Source organism: Dermacentor variabilis, chromosome 10 (assembly GCF_050947875.1).
Source record: "Dermacentor variabilis isolate Ectoservices chromosome 10, ASM5094787v1, whole genome shotgun sequence".
In the NCBI taxonomy this organism is placed as follows: domain Eukaryota; kingdom Metazoa; phylum Arthropoda; class Arachnida; order Ixodida; family Ixodidae; genus Dermacentor; species Dermacentor variabilis.
Window position 1 is genome coordinate 86,409,505 of NC_134577.1, and position 16,315 is coordinate 86,425,819.

The window sequence follows — 16,315 nt, forward strand, 5'->3', positions numbered from 1 at the left end:
TTGAAAAAATGATAAATCGGCGACTGATCCATTTCCTTGAACAGAACAAAATGCTTGATCCCTATCAGTGTGGCTTCCGAGAAGGGCGCTCCACAACCGACCATCTTGTACGTATTGAAACAAATATCCGGGACGCCTTTATACATAAACAGTTCTTCCTCTCGATATTTCTCGATATGGAAAAGGCGTATGACACAACGTGGCGATACGGCATCTTGCGAGACTTATCGGAAATGGGCATTCATGATAATATGCTCAACGTAATAAAAAGCTACTTGTCCAATCGTACCTTCCGGGTGAAAGTTGGCAATGTGCTGTCACGTCCTTTTACACAAGAAACTGGTGTACCCCAGGGAGGCGTGCTCAGTTGCACACTTTTTATTGTTAAGATGACAACGCTTCGTGCTTCCTTACCCCCGGCCATTTTGTATTCCGTCTATGTGGATGACATTCAAATAGGCTTCAAATCCTGTAACCTCGCAGTATGCGAGAGACAGGTACAGCATGGTTTGAACAAGGTGTCAGGGTGGGCAGAGAAAAATGGTTTTAAAATCAATCCTCAAAAGAGTTCTTGTGTGCTGTTCACAAGGAAGAGAGGCCTGGTCCCAGATCCTTGCTTGGAAATGTGTGGACATCAGATACCTGTAAACAAAGAGCACAAATTTCTAGGTGTTATACTCGACAATAAACTTACTTTCGTCCCACACATTAAACATCTTAAAGAAAAGTGCCTGAAAACAATGAACTTAATGAAACTTCTATCCCAGACTACATGGGGTAGTGATAGGAAGTGTTTAATGAACCTATACAAGAGCCTAATTCGGTCTCGATTGGATTATGGTGCCGTTGTGTATAACTCTGCCGCCCCGAGCGCGCTAAAGATGCTAGACCCAGTCCACCATCTGGGAATCCGACTGGCCACTGGCGCTTTCAGAACGAGTCCTATACAAAGTCTATATGTGGAATCAAATGAATGGTCTCTCCACCTACAGAGATCATACATTAGCTTTACATATTTCCTTAAAGTACGCTCCAATCCTGAACATCCATGTTTTCATAACGTTACCGATATGACGTGCGCTACACTTTTGAGCAATCGTCCCTCCATAAGACAGCCTTTCTCGCTGCGTGTGAAGCAGCTTAGCGATGAAATGCATGTCCCGCTCCTCGAGCATCGCTTAATGCACCTAACCAAGCTCTTACCTCCTTGGGAATGGCAGGTGATACAATGTGACATATCCTTTATAAAAGTTACAAAGCAAGCTCCTGAGGCTGAAATCCGAATGCATTTCCTAGAACTCCAGCACAAGCACTCCTGCGCAGAGTTCTACACAGACGCTTCCAAGTCAAATGCCGGGGTATCCTATGCAGCCGTCGGCCCATCGTTTTCGGAATCCGATGTACTGCATCCGGAAACAAGTATCTTTACGGCCGAGGCCTACGCACTACTCTCTGCTGTAAAGCACATAAGAAAATCGAAACTTCCAAAAGCAGCGATCTATACAGACTCTCTCAGCGTCGTCAAGGCCTTAATGTCACTCAGCAAACATAAAAATCCCGTATTTAATGAACTATATTTGGTCTTGTGCAAAGCGTACTCATCTAACCAGAATATCATAATATGCTGGGTCCCTGGCCATAGGGGAATTGAAGGTAACGTTCTGGCAGACGAGATGGCCACGTCAATCACATTGCAAGCTGTTAACCCTACCTCTGCGGTGCCTGTCACAGATCTGAGGCCTTTTTTGCGAAGGAGGCTGCGCGATCACTGGCAACACATGTGGGATGCGGAAACGGATAATAAGCTCCACATGATAAAACCACAGTTAGGATTTTGGCCGTCTACCACAAGATCGCGCCGAACAGATGTCCTATTCTGTCGTCTCAGAATAGGACACACGTTCGGCACCCATAATTTTCTAGTCACCGGAAGTGAGCCTCCAACCTGTGGTAGATGCGGGGAGAGGCTGACCGTACTCCACGTCCTCCTGGAGTGTCGGGAAGCCGAATCTGAGAGAAAAAGACATTTTTCATTAGCATACCGACAGCACATTCCTCTTCATCCTATAATGCTTCTTGGTCCAGAACCGCTTTTTAATACAGACACAGTGCTAGGTTATCTTAAAGATGTGGTCTTACATGTTATTAGTCCCATGAATTCGTAGCGCCTCCTCTCTTGAGAGGATGCCACTGCGATAATTGTTTTGCATAGCACATGCCTCCAGGCCCTTGTATTTCAAGGGCTCTAAGGAGGCAGTAGTGCTCATGGATTTTTCACAATCACATATATTTTACCTATCGTATCATTCTTTTTAAATGCATCTAAATGTTCATAGTACAAGTCACACGTCATCGCCATAATTTTATCACACAGATTTTACGCACTTTAGAGCGTATATTTTAAGGCCTCTTTACAGCCACCTCACACGAACTCCATAGTAATCATAATTACACCGCAAAATCATTAGCACAGACATGGCGCTCTTTGGCCATACCTGGCCCTTGCGCCACAAAACCCCATACATCATCATCATCAAAGTACTTAAAATGTGGGCCCGGCACAACTTAAATGTCTTGAATGGTCATATTGAAATGGCCATCTTGAAATATGAGGGTTGGCCTTAAGTTTGCTCGAGCCTACTCAATGTTTGGGTGTGGGCCTACATGAGATTTTTGGGGTGGCCCGATATCCAATTGTTTGTTTGTTTGTTTATTTATACTGTCAGTCCAAGGATGGACCATTACAGGAGTGGATAGAAATACAACAACACATATACAAAATATCGGTACATGTTGAACAATGAATAATGCAATAGCAGTATCTGTAAAAAGTGACATGCAGTGATCAAAGACAAAACACTCGTAATATGCGCATCAGAAACAAATGCTATGATGCAGTCATATCCGGAAAAATAAGATTCTCTAAACCAGCAGTAAAAGCACTGACAGAGGAACATGTGACAAGTGGATTGGGTAATTCGTTCCATTCCTTGATCGCCCTAGGAAAGAAACTATACTTGAATATATCATTCCGTGTAACTGGCGGGTGTATGTATAAACTGTGCTTGTGTCTGGAGCGTTGATCTGTTGAAATTATACAGAAATCAGTGAAATTAAGTTTAACCTGGTTATGAACAATTAGGTAGAAAAATTTCAGCCGGTCAAACTTAGTCCTTAGTTCTAAAGCGGAGAGGTTTGCGCGTCTGCATAGTTCAGTAGGAGAGTGCACGCGCTGATACTTATTAAATATGAACCTGGAGGCGAGTCGTTGAACTCTGTCCAATTTATGACGGTTGGTTACAGTGTGTGGGTCCCATACAATGTTAGCGTATTCAATAATTGGCCTTACTAATACCTTATATGCCAAGCTTTTCACTTCAGGAGTTGCGCTGTACAGTCTTCGCCTGAGACCCCATAAGACTTTATTTGCTCTGCTACACACCTGATTGATATGCGCATTCCATCTCAAATCTTGAGTAAATATTAGTCCTAGATATTTATATTCTGTTACTCTTTTTAGTTCCTGTGGACCTATGCTGTATTTGTACCGCAAAGGCACCTTCTTTCTTGTTATGGTCATACAAACTGATTTTACTGGGTTCAGTGACATTTGCCATTCATTACACCATTTTAATATTCTTTGTAAATTGTTGTTAAGTTCTAACTGGTCACTTAAAGATCCGATCCTATTGTAAATGACGCAGTCGTCTGCAAACAACCTTAGTGGAACAGTTATATCGGAAGGCAAATCATTAATAAATATAAGAAATAAAAGGGGACCCAGGACACTGCCTTGGGGTACTCCAGACAAAACTGGTTTGGGCATGGATTTAATTTTGTTTATTTCAACATACTGCTCACGAGACTGAAGGTAGGATTTAAGCCACTTAGTAATATTTGGATTTCTAAATATTTCATTCGTTTTTAAGAGAAGTTTAGGATGCGATACTTTGTCGAACGCTTTGGCGAAGTCTAAAAAAATTAGGTCGACCTGTCCTCGGCAATTTAAAGTTTGTGAAAGATCGTGAACGGTTTGAACAAGCTGCGTTATTGTAGACAACCTCTTGCGAAAGCCATGTTGTGCTGGTGATAATAACTCGTAAGCTTCCAGGTAATTTGACAGATGTTTATAAACTATATGCTCAAGTAGCTTGGAGCAGGTACTCGTAAGAGAAATAGGCCTGTAGTTTCCTACCTCAGATGTGCTCCCACTTTTGTGAACTGGAATTATTTTAGCTTGCTTCCAGGCTGTAGGAAATGTTCCCTGGGTGAGCGAAGATTGAAAGACTATGGTAAGATATTTAGCAACCCATGGAGCATATCTACATAGGAACTCATTCGGGATGCCATCGGGGCCGGGGGATTTCTTAATGTTAATGCTGAGAAGAAGGTTCAGGACTCCTGCCTCGTTGATGAGAAGGTCAGATGCTGAAGGGTGGTCAGAGGTGTCACGAAAGTACGGAAGTGTGCCATCATCACTGGTGAACACGGAGGAAAAAAAGGAATTGAAATTTTCTGTGCGTTCTTGGTTAATCATTTCATCCTCGTCTTTGTGTTGTTTTTTAGAAGGGTTCACATATCTCCAAAATTTACTAGGTGCGTTATGAAGGAAATTTTTCAGTGTTACATTGAAGAATCTCTCCTTGGATTCCTTGATCAGACGGTTTAAGTCGAGCTTCATGTTATGAAGCAAAGTCTTGTTTTGGGCGCTAGGATCTCGAGAACAAGCTTTTCGTTTCCTTTTTATCCTCCGTGTGACATGTATGATTTCCCTGGTAATCCATGGGTTATTTCGTTTACATTTCTTGACGCTTATAGGGATAAATCGCGTAATGCAATGCATCGTAACCTTGGAAAAAAAGTCCCAGAGATCGTCAGTGCCACCATTGGATTCATAAACAGACATAAAGTTATCAAACGACCTTTCAAGGTAATCCAAGATGCTAACATCATCAGCAGCTTGAAAGTTTAGATATTGGATGCTTGAATCCTGGTGCAAAGGGTACGATGACATGTTCATGGACAGAATAATCATTTTGTGGTCAGATAGCCCTTCATCAACAAGACAGTCAATCACATGCGGTGTCAAAGCATTTGATATTAGTATAAGATCAAGTACAGATGACCTTGTTGCACACTCCCTAGTATATTGGTTAACAAGCTGGGTTAAATTGTATGAATATATTAAATCCAAGAACAACTCAGAAGATGTAACATCTGTGTCACCGGCTACATATGAATCCCAATCAATAGCCGGGAGATTAAAATCACCTAGTAACAGTATGCTATCTTGCTCTTTCACGTGTGTTTCCATGAATTCTCTTAGCAGCATAATGTGTTCTACTGGGGAGTTCGGAGGCCTGTATACCGCTCCGATGAATACAGTGCGATTATTCAATTTTGTAGTGATCCATACAGCCTCAATATTTCCTGGTACTTCTAAAGTGGAAAATATGATATTTCGTTTCACCAAAACAGCCACGCCTCCGCCTCTTCCATCTCGATCCCTCCTAACCAGCGAATATCCGGGTGGCGCGATATCGCTATCGAGAATATTTTTATGCAACCAGGTTTCAGTGATTACAGCAATGTCAGGAGCATGATCAATAACTAGAGCTTCAAGCGCATGCGCTTTGTTTATCAGGCTTCTTGCATTTACGTTGATTATTTTGAAACCAGCATGTTGGCCCTGCATGCGTCAATTATCACTTGCTCCTGCATCAGTTCGCAGTTTGCACCTTTCCTCACGTTCTTCATTCCAGCGGTACAGCGTATTGTTTACTTTTAATTTATCAAAAAGCAGCTTTACCTTCTTTCCTGCCTTCTTCTCCTCACTCGCCGAGGCCCATAGCTTTTTTCTTATTCCCTGTACTCTTTTAGAGAAATCTTCGCTTACGCTGTAATCTGTGTCTCTCAGTTTTGTGCAGTTCTGCAAAACTGTCATTTTATCCCTATAGTCTGCCACCCTCAGGATAACTGGTCGTGTTCTACCAGAAATCCTCCTGCCTAACCTATGAATTCGTTCAATAGAAGATACATTCACTTTCAGAGTAGCGCTGAAGATTTCGTCCTTTACTTTGCTTAATAGGGTCTCTTCGTTTTCGTGGTCCTCTTCTTTAATTCCTCTAATGATAAGATTATTTCGTCGTGAACGATTATCCAGATCATCCAGATGTTTGACCAGAGTAGATGTTTCAACGCTGTGGTCAGCTACAATTCCCTCAAGAGTTGCGAGCCTGTTCCGAGTCTCGTCTAAGCTTTGTACCTTACTCTCGATAAGAAGAATCCGACTCTGCATGTCTAGTATTCTTGTTTCAAACGAGTCTTGCTTGTCTTGAACCGCAGTGAGTTTAGACAAAATGTCTTTCTGGTTTTGGAGCATTTCCCTGCACATTACTTCTGTTATTGGACCTGGATTTTTCTCCACGTCCCCAGAGAGACTCAACAACAGGGCCGCAATAGAAAAACAGTCGCTTATACAGTCAACGACAGCCTGTGGACACGGCAGCACTATAAGACCAAGAACATCACTATGGAAGCCATTTTTTCGGTTACCAACCTGCATGAACAGCGGTACGTCAGGCGACATCGTCACGGCGGTGCTGCCGTGTCCACTGAAGCTGGTAGGCGAAGGGCATGCTTTTATAGCATACAGCTGATCCCTTCTGGGCATGCGTCCTGACGTCATCGTGCCCCCTGATGGCGAGTCGAAAAGACCATTCGCGTGTCGATGCCCCTGGATGCTGGTGAGGTCAGCAAACTGGCCGAAGTATCCGCCTGCGCAGAAGTGTCGTGGCTGGCCAGCATCGTAGCGAAGCATGTTGTTTCCAGCGTCGAAGGGTTTCGCAGCGCCTCCAGCGATGAGACTAAGGCATGCGCAGAGAACCTGCATGAACAGCGGTACGTCAGGCGACATCGTCACGGCGGTGCTGCCGTGTCCACTGAAGCTGGTAGGCGAAGGGCATGCTTTTATAGCATACAGCTGATCCCTTCTGGGCATGCGTCCTGACGTCATCGTGCCCCCTGATGGCGAGTCGAAAAGACCATTCGCGTGTCGATGCCCCTGGATGCTGGTGAGGTCAGCAAACTGGCCGAAGTATCCGCCTGCGCAGAAGTGTCGTGGCTGGCCAGCATCGTAGCGAAGCATGTTGTTTCCAGCGTCGAAGGGTTTCGCAGCGCCTCCAGCGATGAGACTAAGGCATGCGCAGAGAACCTGCATGAACAGCGGTACGTCAGGCGACATCGTCACGGCGGTGCTGCCGTGTCCACTGCTGCTGAGCGTCCTTCGTGTTATGAACACTCGTGGGAAAGCGAGTTCTGTAAGACGGTTGGCACATTTTCGTTGGGCCATGCCGAGCCACAGTCAGAACGCAGTCGAGAGCTTGAGTGGACAAGAAATGTGCGCCTAATAAAGGCTGGCGAGAGCGACAGCGATAGTTTAAGGGCATCCCTGCGATGCACTTTCACCTCAGAGAGCGCCTCACGCACTACTGCGACCTCTGGTGCTCCATTTTGGCCACTGCTCTGTCGAGGTGCGCTCCTGCCCTCCGTTTCGGTTCATTTCGTTCGATTCCATTGAAGCGGTCGGATGGCGCGAGAAACTCTGATAATTGTCAACTAAAGCATAAGGATTCTTTGTCACCAGAATGGTAACGGGTAGACGCGCGTAAGCTAGGAAAAGCATGTAGGGAAAATTAAACAAAAAACGAAGTCACAACCAAGCCAAATACTTGCGCATTAAAAAAACACTGCGCAGAATTTGTGTAGCTTTCTTCCACCTGCGCAAATTTTAAATGTATATGTTAGACAAAGTGAACACCTAATCATAAACATATTTCTTGTAAATGCCGTAAATGGAAGGTAGTTTGCGTGGTTCTATGAAGCCGAATTTTGAATACTTTGTTGAATTCATCAGATCTATGTAGCTGAAAGCTTGTCTTTCAGTGCACGCTCAATTGGGACAAATAAGAGATAGGGAAGAACCAAGCTCGTTCAGTTGAATGTCAAATCGTGGCCTGCTTAGTTCATTTGCTTTTGCAGTGAGGTGCTTATGTTGCCGTTTTCTTGCTTTTGCTCATTATTCTGATTTATTTTAAAGTGCTCTCCGCCTTCAGGCATTGACCAAAAATTGGCCAAAGCCTGTCGTACATACTATGAGATCGATGTTGTCTATTGGCACACATATTTATAGGCGCATTTAGAGTGCCACTAACTGCACTTTTCTATTTTCCTTTCTTCTTCCAGGGGACTACATTTCACCCGCTCAGACCTGAAGACCATCGCTCAGCGGAAGACAGGCCTGCATGATGGGCAACCACATCAAAGGTTATCGCCGATTCTTGCCAATTCAAAGGCTATCGCCGATTCTGATGTGTCTTGTCAGCGAACGTTGTGCAGTCTTATTGTGCACGGCGCGAAGCAAGTAGTATTTTCTCGAAGACACAAGGCCACAAGCATTTACACCGGAACCTTGGACGAGTCCTGTTTAAATACCACTGCGCTTCACCTGTAAATCTGGTTCCTGACGGTCACCGACCGTGGTCGCCGATAACGTTGTGTTTCGTGTATCATCTGCTATTGGTTCGACCAATAAATGCTAGTTTTGTGATTGGCAAGCTTTGCTATTCTTTGCACTTCGTGCTCAAACATGACTACATAAGAGCCGTGTCAATAAAAGTAAAGACATGTTTATATACACGAGGTTTACGCACAAGGTCCGGGCACGTTGAAGGCCTCTTGCACTAGTTGTAGCAGCGGCCTGGCGCTGCATGGTTTCCAGTTCTTTATTCGTGTGACAGGTCCCGATGATGCTAGATGCCCTAAATCATAACTGCCAATATTTCACATAGAAAACAAATTGTAGCCGCTTTTCCTTGGCCGCAGAAAACGATGCTCTCGAAGGCTAACTAATCCAGCAAAACGTTGGGCACTGCTGGCATGTCTGAAGACGTCACACAGCTCAGCTCCACCATCGTTTATTGGCCGCTACGCTCATTGCACTCTAAGGCATCGTAGCGCTCACTGACACCGCGGTGCCTTGACGTTAAAGTTCGGCGTCTTTGGTAGGCATGGCAAATGATGAGGAAAACAATGTTGGGGGGGGGCGCATTGTCGCGGCACAGGCACGACACCGCTACTCCGTTCGTAGGCCGAGAGCTGCTAGCTAGCTACACCACCGCCAGTACTTCCGGCCCTTCCTCCAGCCATTTTATGCTCTAGCGGATCATAAGCGTATGGTGGGTGTCTTGCATACGAACTCTTCCAAGTACGCCACACGTGAACTTCATAAGCTGGCCAAATATTGGAGTTCATTACGGATATGGGGAACATCAAAGACGCTGAAAACAAGACAGCTGATGCACTCCTGCGCGTTACCTCCCTTGGTACTTCTGCACCAACCTTGGACTTGGAAGGTCTAGCACGGTCGCAGATGGGAGACCCTGAGTTACGAGCGCTGCTTGGTCATCCGCGATCCCGTCGTCTCCAACTGGTTCTTCATCTGTTTATGCTTGGCTCGCTCTGGTGTTACAAGTCCACGGCTGTACCTCGCCCTTTCTTTTAGGCTGCCTTCCGTCGTGTGGTGCTCCAGTCGCTTCAAATCTGCCATATGAGCATCCGAGCCAAGCAGTGCCTCGTTACACAGCGTTATGACTGGCCAAACAATAACACCGGTGTTCGCCATTGGGCACGCGAGGCACAAACGCGTCCGACCACGCCGCAAGAACCGCCGCACGAAGACTCCCACGCAGTCTGCCTTGATACCTGGCTGCCGGTTTGACCGGGCTAGTCTTGATTTTGCTGGACCACTTCTTCCCTCTGATGACGGCCTGTACATTCTAAATATGATTGACCGCTTCACCCGTTGGCCGGAATCCACGGCCATTCCAAACATCGCGGAAATGGTCACCAATATCTTCGTTTCAACATGCGTTTGCCGCTTCGGCTACCCCAACATCCTGACCACTGATCAGGGCCGGCTATTTGACTATATCCTCTTCACTTGCCTAAACCACCTCCTTGGCGCTGAACACTGCCGGAAGACTGTATATAATGCTTGTGCCAACAACATGGTTGAATGGCTTCATTATCAGCTCAAAGCGGCCCTCATGGCGCGCCTAGATTGGAAGAACTGGGTCTTGCAGCTGCCTATGGTGCTTCTTGGCCTATTCACTGTACTTCGTCACGAACTGGGCTGTTCTCCGGCCGAAATCTTCTATGGAGACTTGTTCGTTCATTGAGACCCCTCGCCCCAGCCGCTGCCATAACTTCAATGTCTACAGGACTGCATTCAGTAACTGCACCCTGTCCCACATCGATATTCGGACCACAGAACCTTTCTGCAGCCGCACCTTGCCTCTTGGACCCGCGTTTTTCTCGGACGAGGCCTCGTAAAGGCACCTCTTGACCCCTCCTGCGATGGTACATACCGTGTCCTCCACAACAAGCCGAAGTCCACTACCATCCTATTGAATGGTTGCGAAGATGTACTCTCATTTTTTAATTTTTTCTGATATTGTCAGAAAGAAATCGGGTAGGCTGTATCAGGCACCCCACCAAAGTGAGGTACTTCTAATGTCTTCCACGTGCTGCGCTCGGCATAGCAGTATCCTGATCAAAGGGATTCTGGGTGTTGAGACGATGCCCGGTTTTAGAACTTCAAGGCGCCTCGGTGGAAACAGCCCCACGTTTGACTTCCGCTTTATGTAGAGGGCACCTCCACACTGACCCCACTTTTGATTTTCTTCTTTCTGCGTTTTCTGATTATCCTCCCCTCTGCCGCTTCTGTGACTTTGTAGCCAGCTTTCCGCATGCCATATTGGGTTATAGTTACAGTGTGCGGCGCGCTTATGTACCCTTCATGTTAAATTCTACAGTGTACCCTAATCAGACTCCCTAGTGGGCGGCTGTCATTGCTGCCGAAACAAATACATTCTTTTGGATACTTCATTCTCTCCACCAACAATTCAGTGTTACTCTCTAAAGGGAGAATGAACCGGTGATCTGCCTAAGATTTCACACGACAAAGGGACAGTTTCCTTCATGTTTAGGTGATACACAGTGAAGAGAAAACTGCGAAGCCACATTAAGCCCTGCTCACCATTGTTGTTGCCAAACATTTGGGTGACACCCTAAGTCTGGAATATAACATGATAAGAATGGCCGCGGGATACCTCCCGCTTGAGGTTCGCAACAAACAACCGTACTGCAAGCTAACGAGTCTTGTGGTATTTTGGAATTTTCTGGTCACCGTTGGCACACGCCTATGATTAGCGGGGGCGGAGTAAGATCTGAATCATATTTTGACTTGAAGAGAACCGAACTCCCTGGATACTTCTAAAGGGAAAAAATTGGACCAATGTAGAGCGCATCAACATCCGACATGACAAAAAAAGAATCCGTGCGAAGCATCCTATATTGACTTTTGCACCTAACGTGTTGCCAAAGGCAATCGAAAAAGTACATGCTAACCGCCATATTCTAAAATCCAGCAGCACTTGGCCCTGGGTTTAAGAGAAGAAGCTTTTAGAAGAAGGAAGGAGAAACAACTTGGTTAAAATAACTTTCAAATACTAGTTTGCCCGGTTGGTCTTTTCTAAATGAGGAGCTTATGTTGCCGACATTTCCGCTTTTGCCCAATGCGTTGATTGTCTTTTCAGGTACTCATCCACTCTGGCATTGAACAAATATAAGCAAATTCCCTGTGACACATACTATGAAATCCATGTTGTCCATTTTCCCACATATATATGATCATATGACAACAAAATCATGCTTGCTAAGCATCTTATACTGAATTTTGCATCTAACGTTCCGCCACAGGCAGTCGAAAAAGTACACACTAACCAAGCTACGCTTGGCGGTTCTTCTCCACTCACTCCAATCAAGGAGACGGGCCGTACTTCACTTAAAGTTTTTTTTTGTTGAATAGCCACTATTTGACATTTTCTCAGCCAAGGAATTCCTTGAAAAAGCCTCTCGCTTATTGTGTAGGTATCAGATATCAAGACTACATATAAATGTTGTTAGAACAAGGACAGTTAGTAAGACGGATAAGTCATTTCGTAAATTTGTCTCGCTTAGCGAGCAGCATGGCTTTATACACGATTGTAGCTCGACAACGCTGCCACTTTGAGCTTCCGATCGATAGAACAACCGACGGTGGCGCATGAGACCTGGCAGTAACCACACCCCAAGTACAGTGTACCACTACAGGTTATTGCATGGAGCATGGTTAAAAAAGGCTGCTTTGTTTGCTACGCTTTCTTCTCATGTAGTGAATTTGTGAACTACGTTGCCTTTGTTATTCGTGGTTGCTGCAGTGGACAGTGTACCGATGTTTTGTGAAGTGTAACGTACCATAGGCTTGATTTAGAAGGACATAACTGATGGAATTGCCGACGTGTTCCCTTGTTTAGCCTAAAATCTCAAGACATTTGAGAAACCAACGGTGCCTTTTTGATAGTGAACCATTTTTACATCGCAGGACAATGGATTGACGCGGTATTCTGAAGTCAGTGCCACGCTGCCGGTAAAAAGCTTGCGCTTGGCGTTCGCATCTCAAGCTCTAGTTGAATTGTTGGAGCTATGGGCGAACAATATATTTCCTAAACCTAAATTCCAGAAGAAACCACTTGCGGTTCTTTCGAATTGTCATTGTAGTCGCCGAAATCTTTCAGTAGTGGGGAAACCATAATGGTATACATGCGGCTGAATGATTGAGCGCTTAGCTCCATATGGTCAGACAGAACAAGGAACACGAGTATTTTTATATCCTTTACCCTTACTTTAGAAGCTGAGATTGTCAGCCGGTTTATTCAACTCCTGGCACATATTACCAATAAACGAACGGTGATGCCTGATTTCCATTGCTCCTTTAGATACCACATTCAGAACGCAAACATTAGTTTTGTGCAAACACCATTAGTAAGCACACTGCCCTTATAGGTGCGTTTTACCTGATGTTTATTATTGTCCCTAATGTGGAAGCTTCAGATGCAAGATTTATTAGTGCTGTCGTGAAGTTCAAGCCATGGCGACGTTTTATATTTTTTCTCTTGTAGCTTTTCTGTTTCGGTGACTTAGGTGCATTAAGCATACTAAGCACATGAATTTCTTTTCCACATAAAATACTTAGTATTCTCCTGCAAGGTGTGGGCCCTGGAAAGGTCACCTAATGAAAAGGTCAGAGCATGTGTTTTAAATAGGAAGAGAGATGCACGTAGGAGACCTGCGTAGATGTCAACGCCTCCCAGATTTCTTTCTATGCGGCGTCTAATATTCAATATAAAGCCAAACCAAGCCTAGGTGTGTTTGCCTTACTCCGACAATTATAAATTCCCAAATGCAGTCTCCGAAAGTTCGAAATTAGACAATGCTTAGACGTATCCTTGATGGGATGTATATTTTCCTTTGTAAAGTGCTTGAAATGTCACTAACAGGCAGTGAGGCTTGCACTTTCCTTCATACCGCTCATCGATATACGTCAACAGAAATCTCTCTTGTATCTATTCACTGCTAAGGTCATTAATATATATTTATGTATTTCTTCAGGTTCCGGCATGGCGTCGTTCACAAATTATGCCAAAATGCTAGCTCCAAACCAGGAGGACGCAGTGCGAGGTGCGTACGCAGCAGGAAGTAAGAAGGCTTTGTATGATACATATTGAGAGAATTATTGTGATGGCAGCCATATCCATGGATAAGTGCACCGCATATAAAGCAACATATACGCGTTCTGTTCCTGTTGTGTCACAGTTGGACATAGCCATTCTGGAGATTTGACTAATGTATTTCACACTTGCATTAAAGTATACCAAATGGCTAAATCAATTAAAATAATGTAAATAAAGATTACAGGATAATCTCCTTTGAGAGTTGTCTAAATGATGCGTGAGCATATGCTGCTAATCACCTGCTTTTTTGTCGTCGCATGTTGCCGTGTTTGGTTTAATTGCTAGAAACTCCGAGGAAGATTGGAAAAACAAAGAATCACGGCTGCAACACCGAAACGTTGAGAACAGCGTGAGACGACGAAAAAGAGGGGAGTAGTAGCAACCTTCACTCGTGTTACAGTGTGGTGCGTTTGGAAGACGTGACTGCTGGGTAGAGGAGAGCACTGACAAATGCGTGCTGTAGTGCGTTATGTAATCGAACGGTGTTACATTTGGTAGACCTCGTACGTACACGTGGTGGATGATGACGCCTCCTCGCGATCGTAACCGTTATTAACCGTGATCAACCACACTCCGGACGCAGCTGCATATGGCGCGAGCGTGCGGGCTCTACGTTAAACGCAACCTCCCTTGGGGACAGAGTTGCCCAAGTGCTGATTGATTCGTGCGCATTGCATTCTCGCCGCTTAATTCGCACTGACGCGACAGGCAGCAAGAAGGTCAATTTGTTGGTACTGCGGGCGATCGATTAAGAGCGATCGCTTCCTACAGATGGAGAGAGGGACAGAATTCCTCATTGTGAAACATAAAAATGCTTATGTATTTAAAAATCTGGAACGTTCTTTACTATTACAATAACAGATCCGTGAGCTTCAGATATACCTAGGAGTCGGCGTTAGATGCGAAAATTTATGCACAAAATATAGGAGCACGAGCATTCTGGACGATCTGCTAAGAACATGCACTCACTCACTTACACATACTATAATGCTAAATGAAAGACTTCGTTAAATTCACCATTTCGATGATACATAGGCGTATTATTTAGGTTACTGTGAGCTTTCATTTTCTCTTCAAGATTTACAGCAGTTCCTTTTTTGTTTACGCAAAAAAGTGTGCCTGTACATGTTAAGCATACAGAGATTTTGGAGGCAAATTCGCTAGTAGACTTAATCGACCGAGATGTAGTTTTTCTTTTTATGTCCGCCAGCATATCCGCCAAGGTAACTACCAATGCAACAGCACCCAGGCACCCACAACAGACCCGGGAAAGTATGGGATCAATGCTACAAGTTACAATGCTTGTAAGAAATACCGCACAGATTCCTCTCCAGGTTGTTGTGATTTGTTCTGTAATAATGTAGTCGCACCTTATAGCTGAAGTTACCATTAACCACAAACTGTTGGGGTCTTTCCATTCTCGTACCTTCGGCTTCGTTACCAGTTGACCACATCCCACACTTAAATGTGAATACGTACCAAAGAAAGTATTTAATGCGTAAGGAGACTTTGCGCAGCTGCTGTCACGCGGAGAGTGTGATGCCGTATATCTGCACAAACACACGTTCCTTGCAAGGACCTTATACTTATGATAGAGTGAATGTCGATGAGTGATAGCTTTTCAGCAATAACGACCACTTTGATGCTCAAAAAACCATGAAAAGGTAGGGCCCTTAGAAATACATGGCGCTTCCTAAAATATGTATCATGAAGAATATAGTAAAGGTTGTGCAATTAAAATGTTGGAGTGGATGAATTGCAAATTTGGGGTTTTGACAACTTAAAATTTGGAGCTTGGAAAACTAAAATTTGGGTGTGGGCCAACTTAAAATTTTCGGCTTGGTCCCCTCAAATGTGGCCGTGGCGACCTTGAAATTCGCTAGTCGGCAACTACAAATGCGGAAATGGCCCAAATGAAATTCGCAGGTTAACTTGAAATCTGAACGTGAGCTAAGTAAAATTTGGGGGCGGGCTTAGTGTAAACCTTGGGGTTGACCAAGTGAAATTTGAGAGTGGGCCAACGTAATTCTGGGGTGCGCTAACTCAATATATGGGAAAGTCAACTTAATTAGGGGGTGAGCTAACCTGAAATTTCGAATTGTCTCAACCTATATTTTGGGGTGGGCCGACCTAAAATTTGAAGGTTGGCCAAACGAAATAGAGTGGTTTGCCGATTTCAACTTGGGGTTGGATGAACATCGATTTTAGATTTACTTGAATTTTGGGTTTGGCACAACTGAAATGTCGGGTTAGTCCAACATGAGATCCAGTTGTAGACCTTCTTAAATTTGGAGGATGGTATAATAGAAGTTTGGCTGTGGGCCAACTTCATTTTTTCGAGTGGCGGAATGTCCGATTGAACGCTGCCGGGCGTTCCTCGAAGTATGAAGAATTTGCGGGCAAGCGAGCATTGTAGGAAGCTTCACACATTTTCATCATGCTTTACCGAGGCGCAGTCAGAGCACAGGCGAGAGCTTGAGAGGACAAGGAACGTGCGCATAACCCGAGCTTACAAAAGTGACTGCAATGGTTTCAGGCATATCTGCGGTGCCCTCTTCCCGCACGGGCTACTGCAACAGCTGGTGTTCCATATGGACGGCGCTACTTCGTCGAGGCACGCTGCTGCCCAGCGTTTCGACTCA

At 44.8% G+C, this 16,315-nt stretch overlaps 1 protein-coding gene across 1 annotated transcript; it reads right to left on the reverse strand.

Annotated features, from left to right (window-relative positions):
- Positions 1 to 5,698: 5,698 nt before the first annotated feature.
- LOC142559320 (uncharacterized) lies at positions 5,699 to 7,243 on the reverse strand. Its single transcript, XM_075670935.1, has one exon. It carries the CDS (start codon positions 7,241 to 7,243, stop codon positions 5,699 to 5,701), a length of 1,545 nt encoding a protein of 514 aa, XP_075527050.1.
- Between the last annotated feature and the right edge of the window lie 9,072 nt (positions 7,244 to 16,315).

What these genes read in the sequence shown, in the direction of transcription:
- LOC142559320 (XM_075670935.1), bottom strand. Translation starts at nt 7,243, where the DNA reads ATGTCGCCTGACGTACCGCTGTTCATGCAGGTTCTCTGCGCATGCCTT.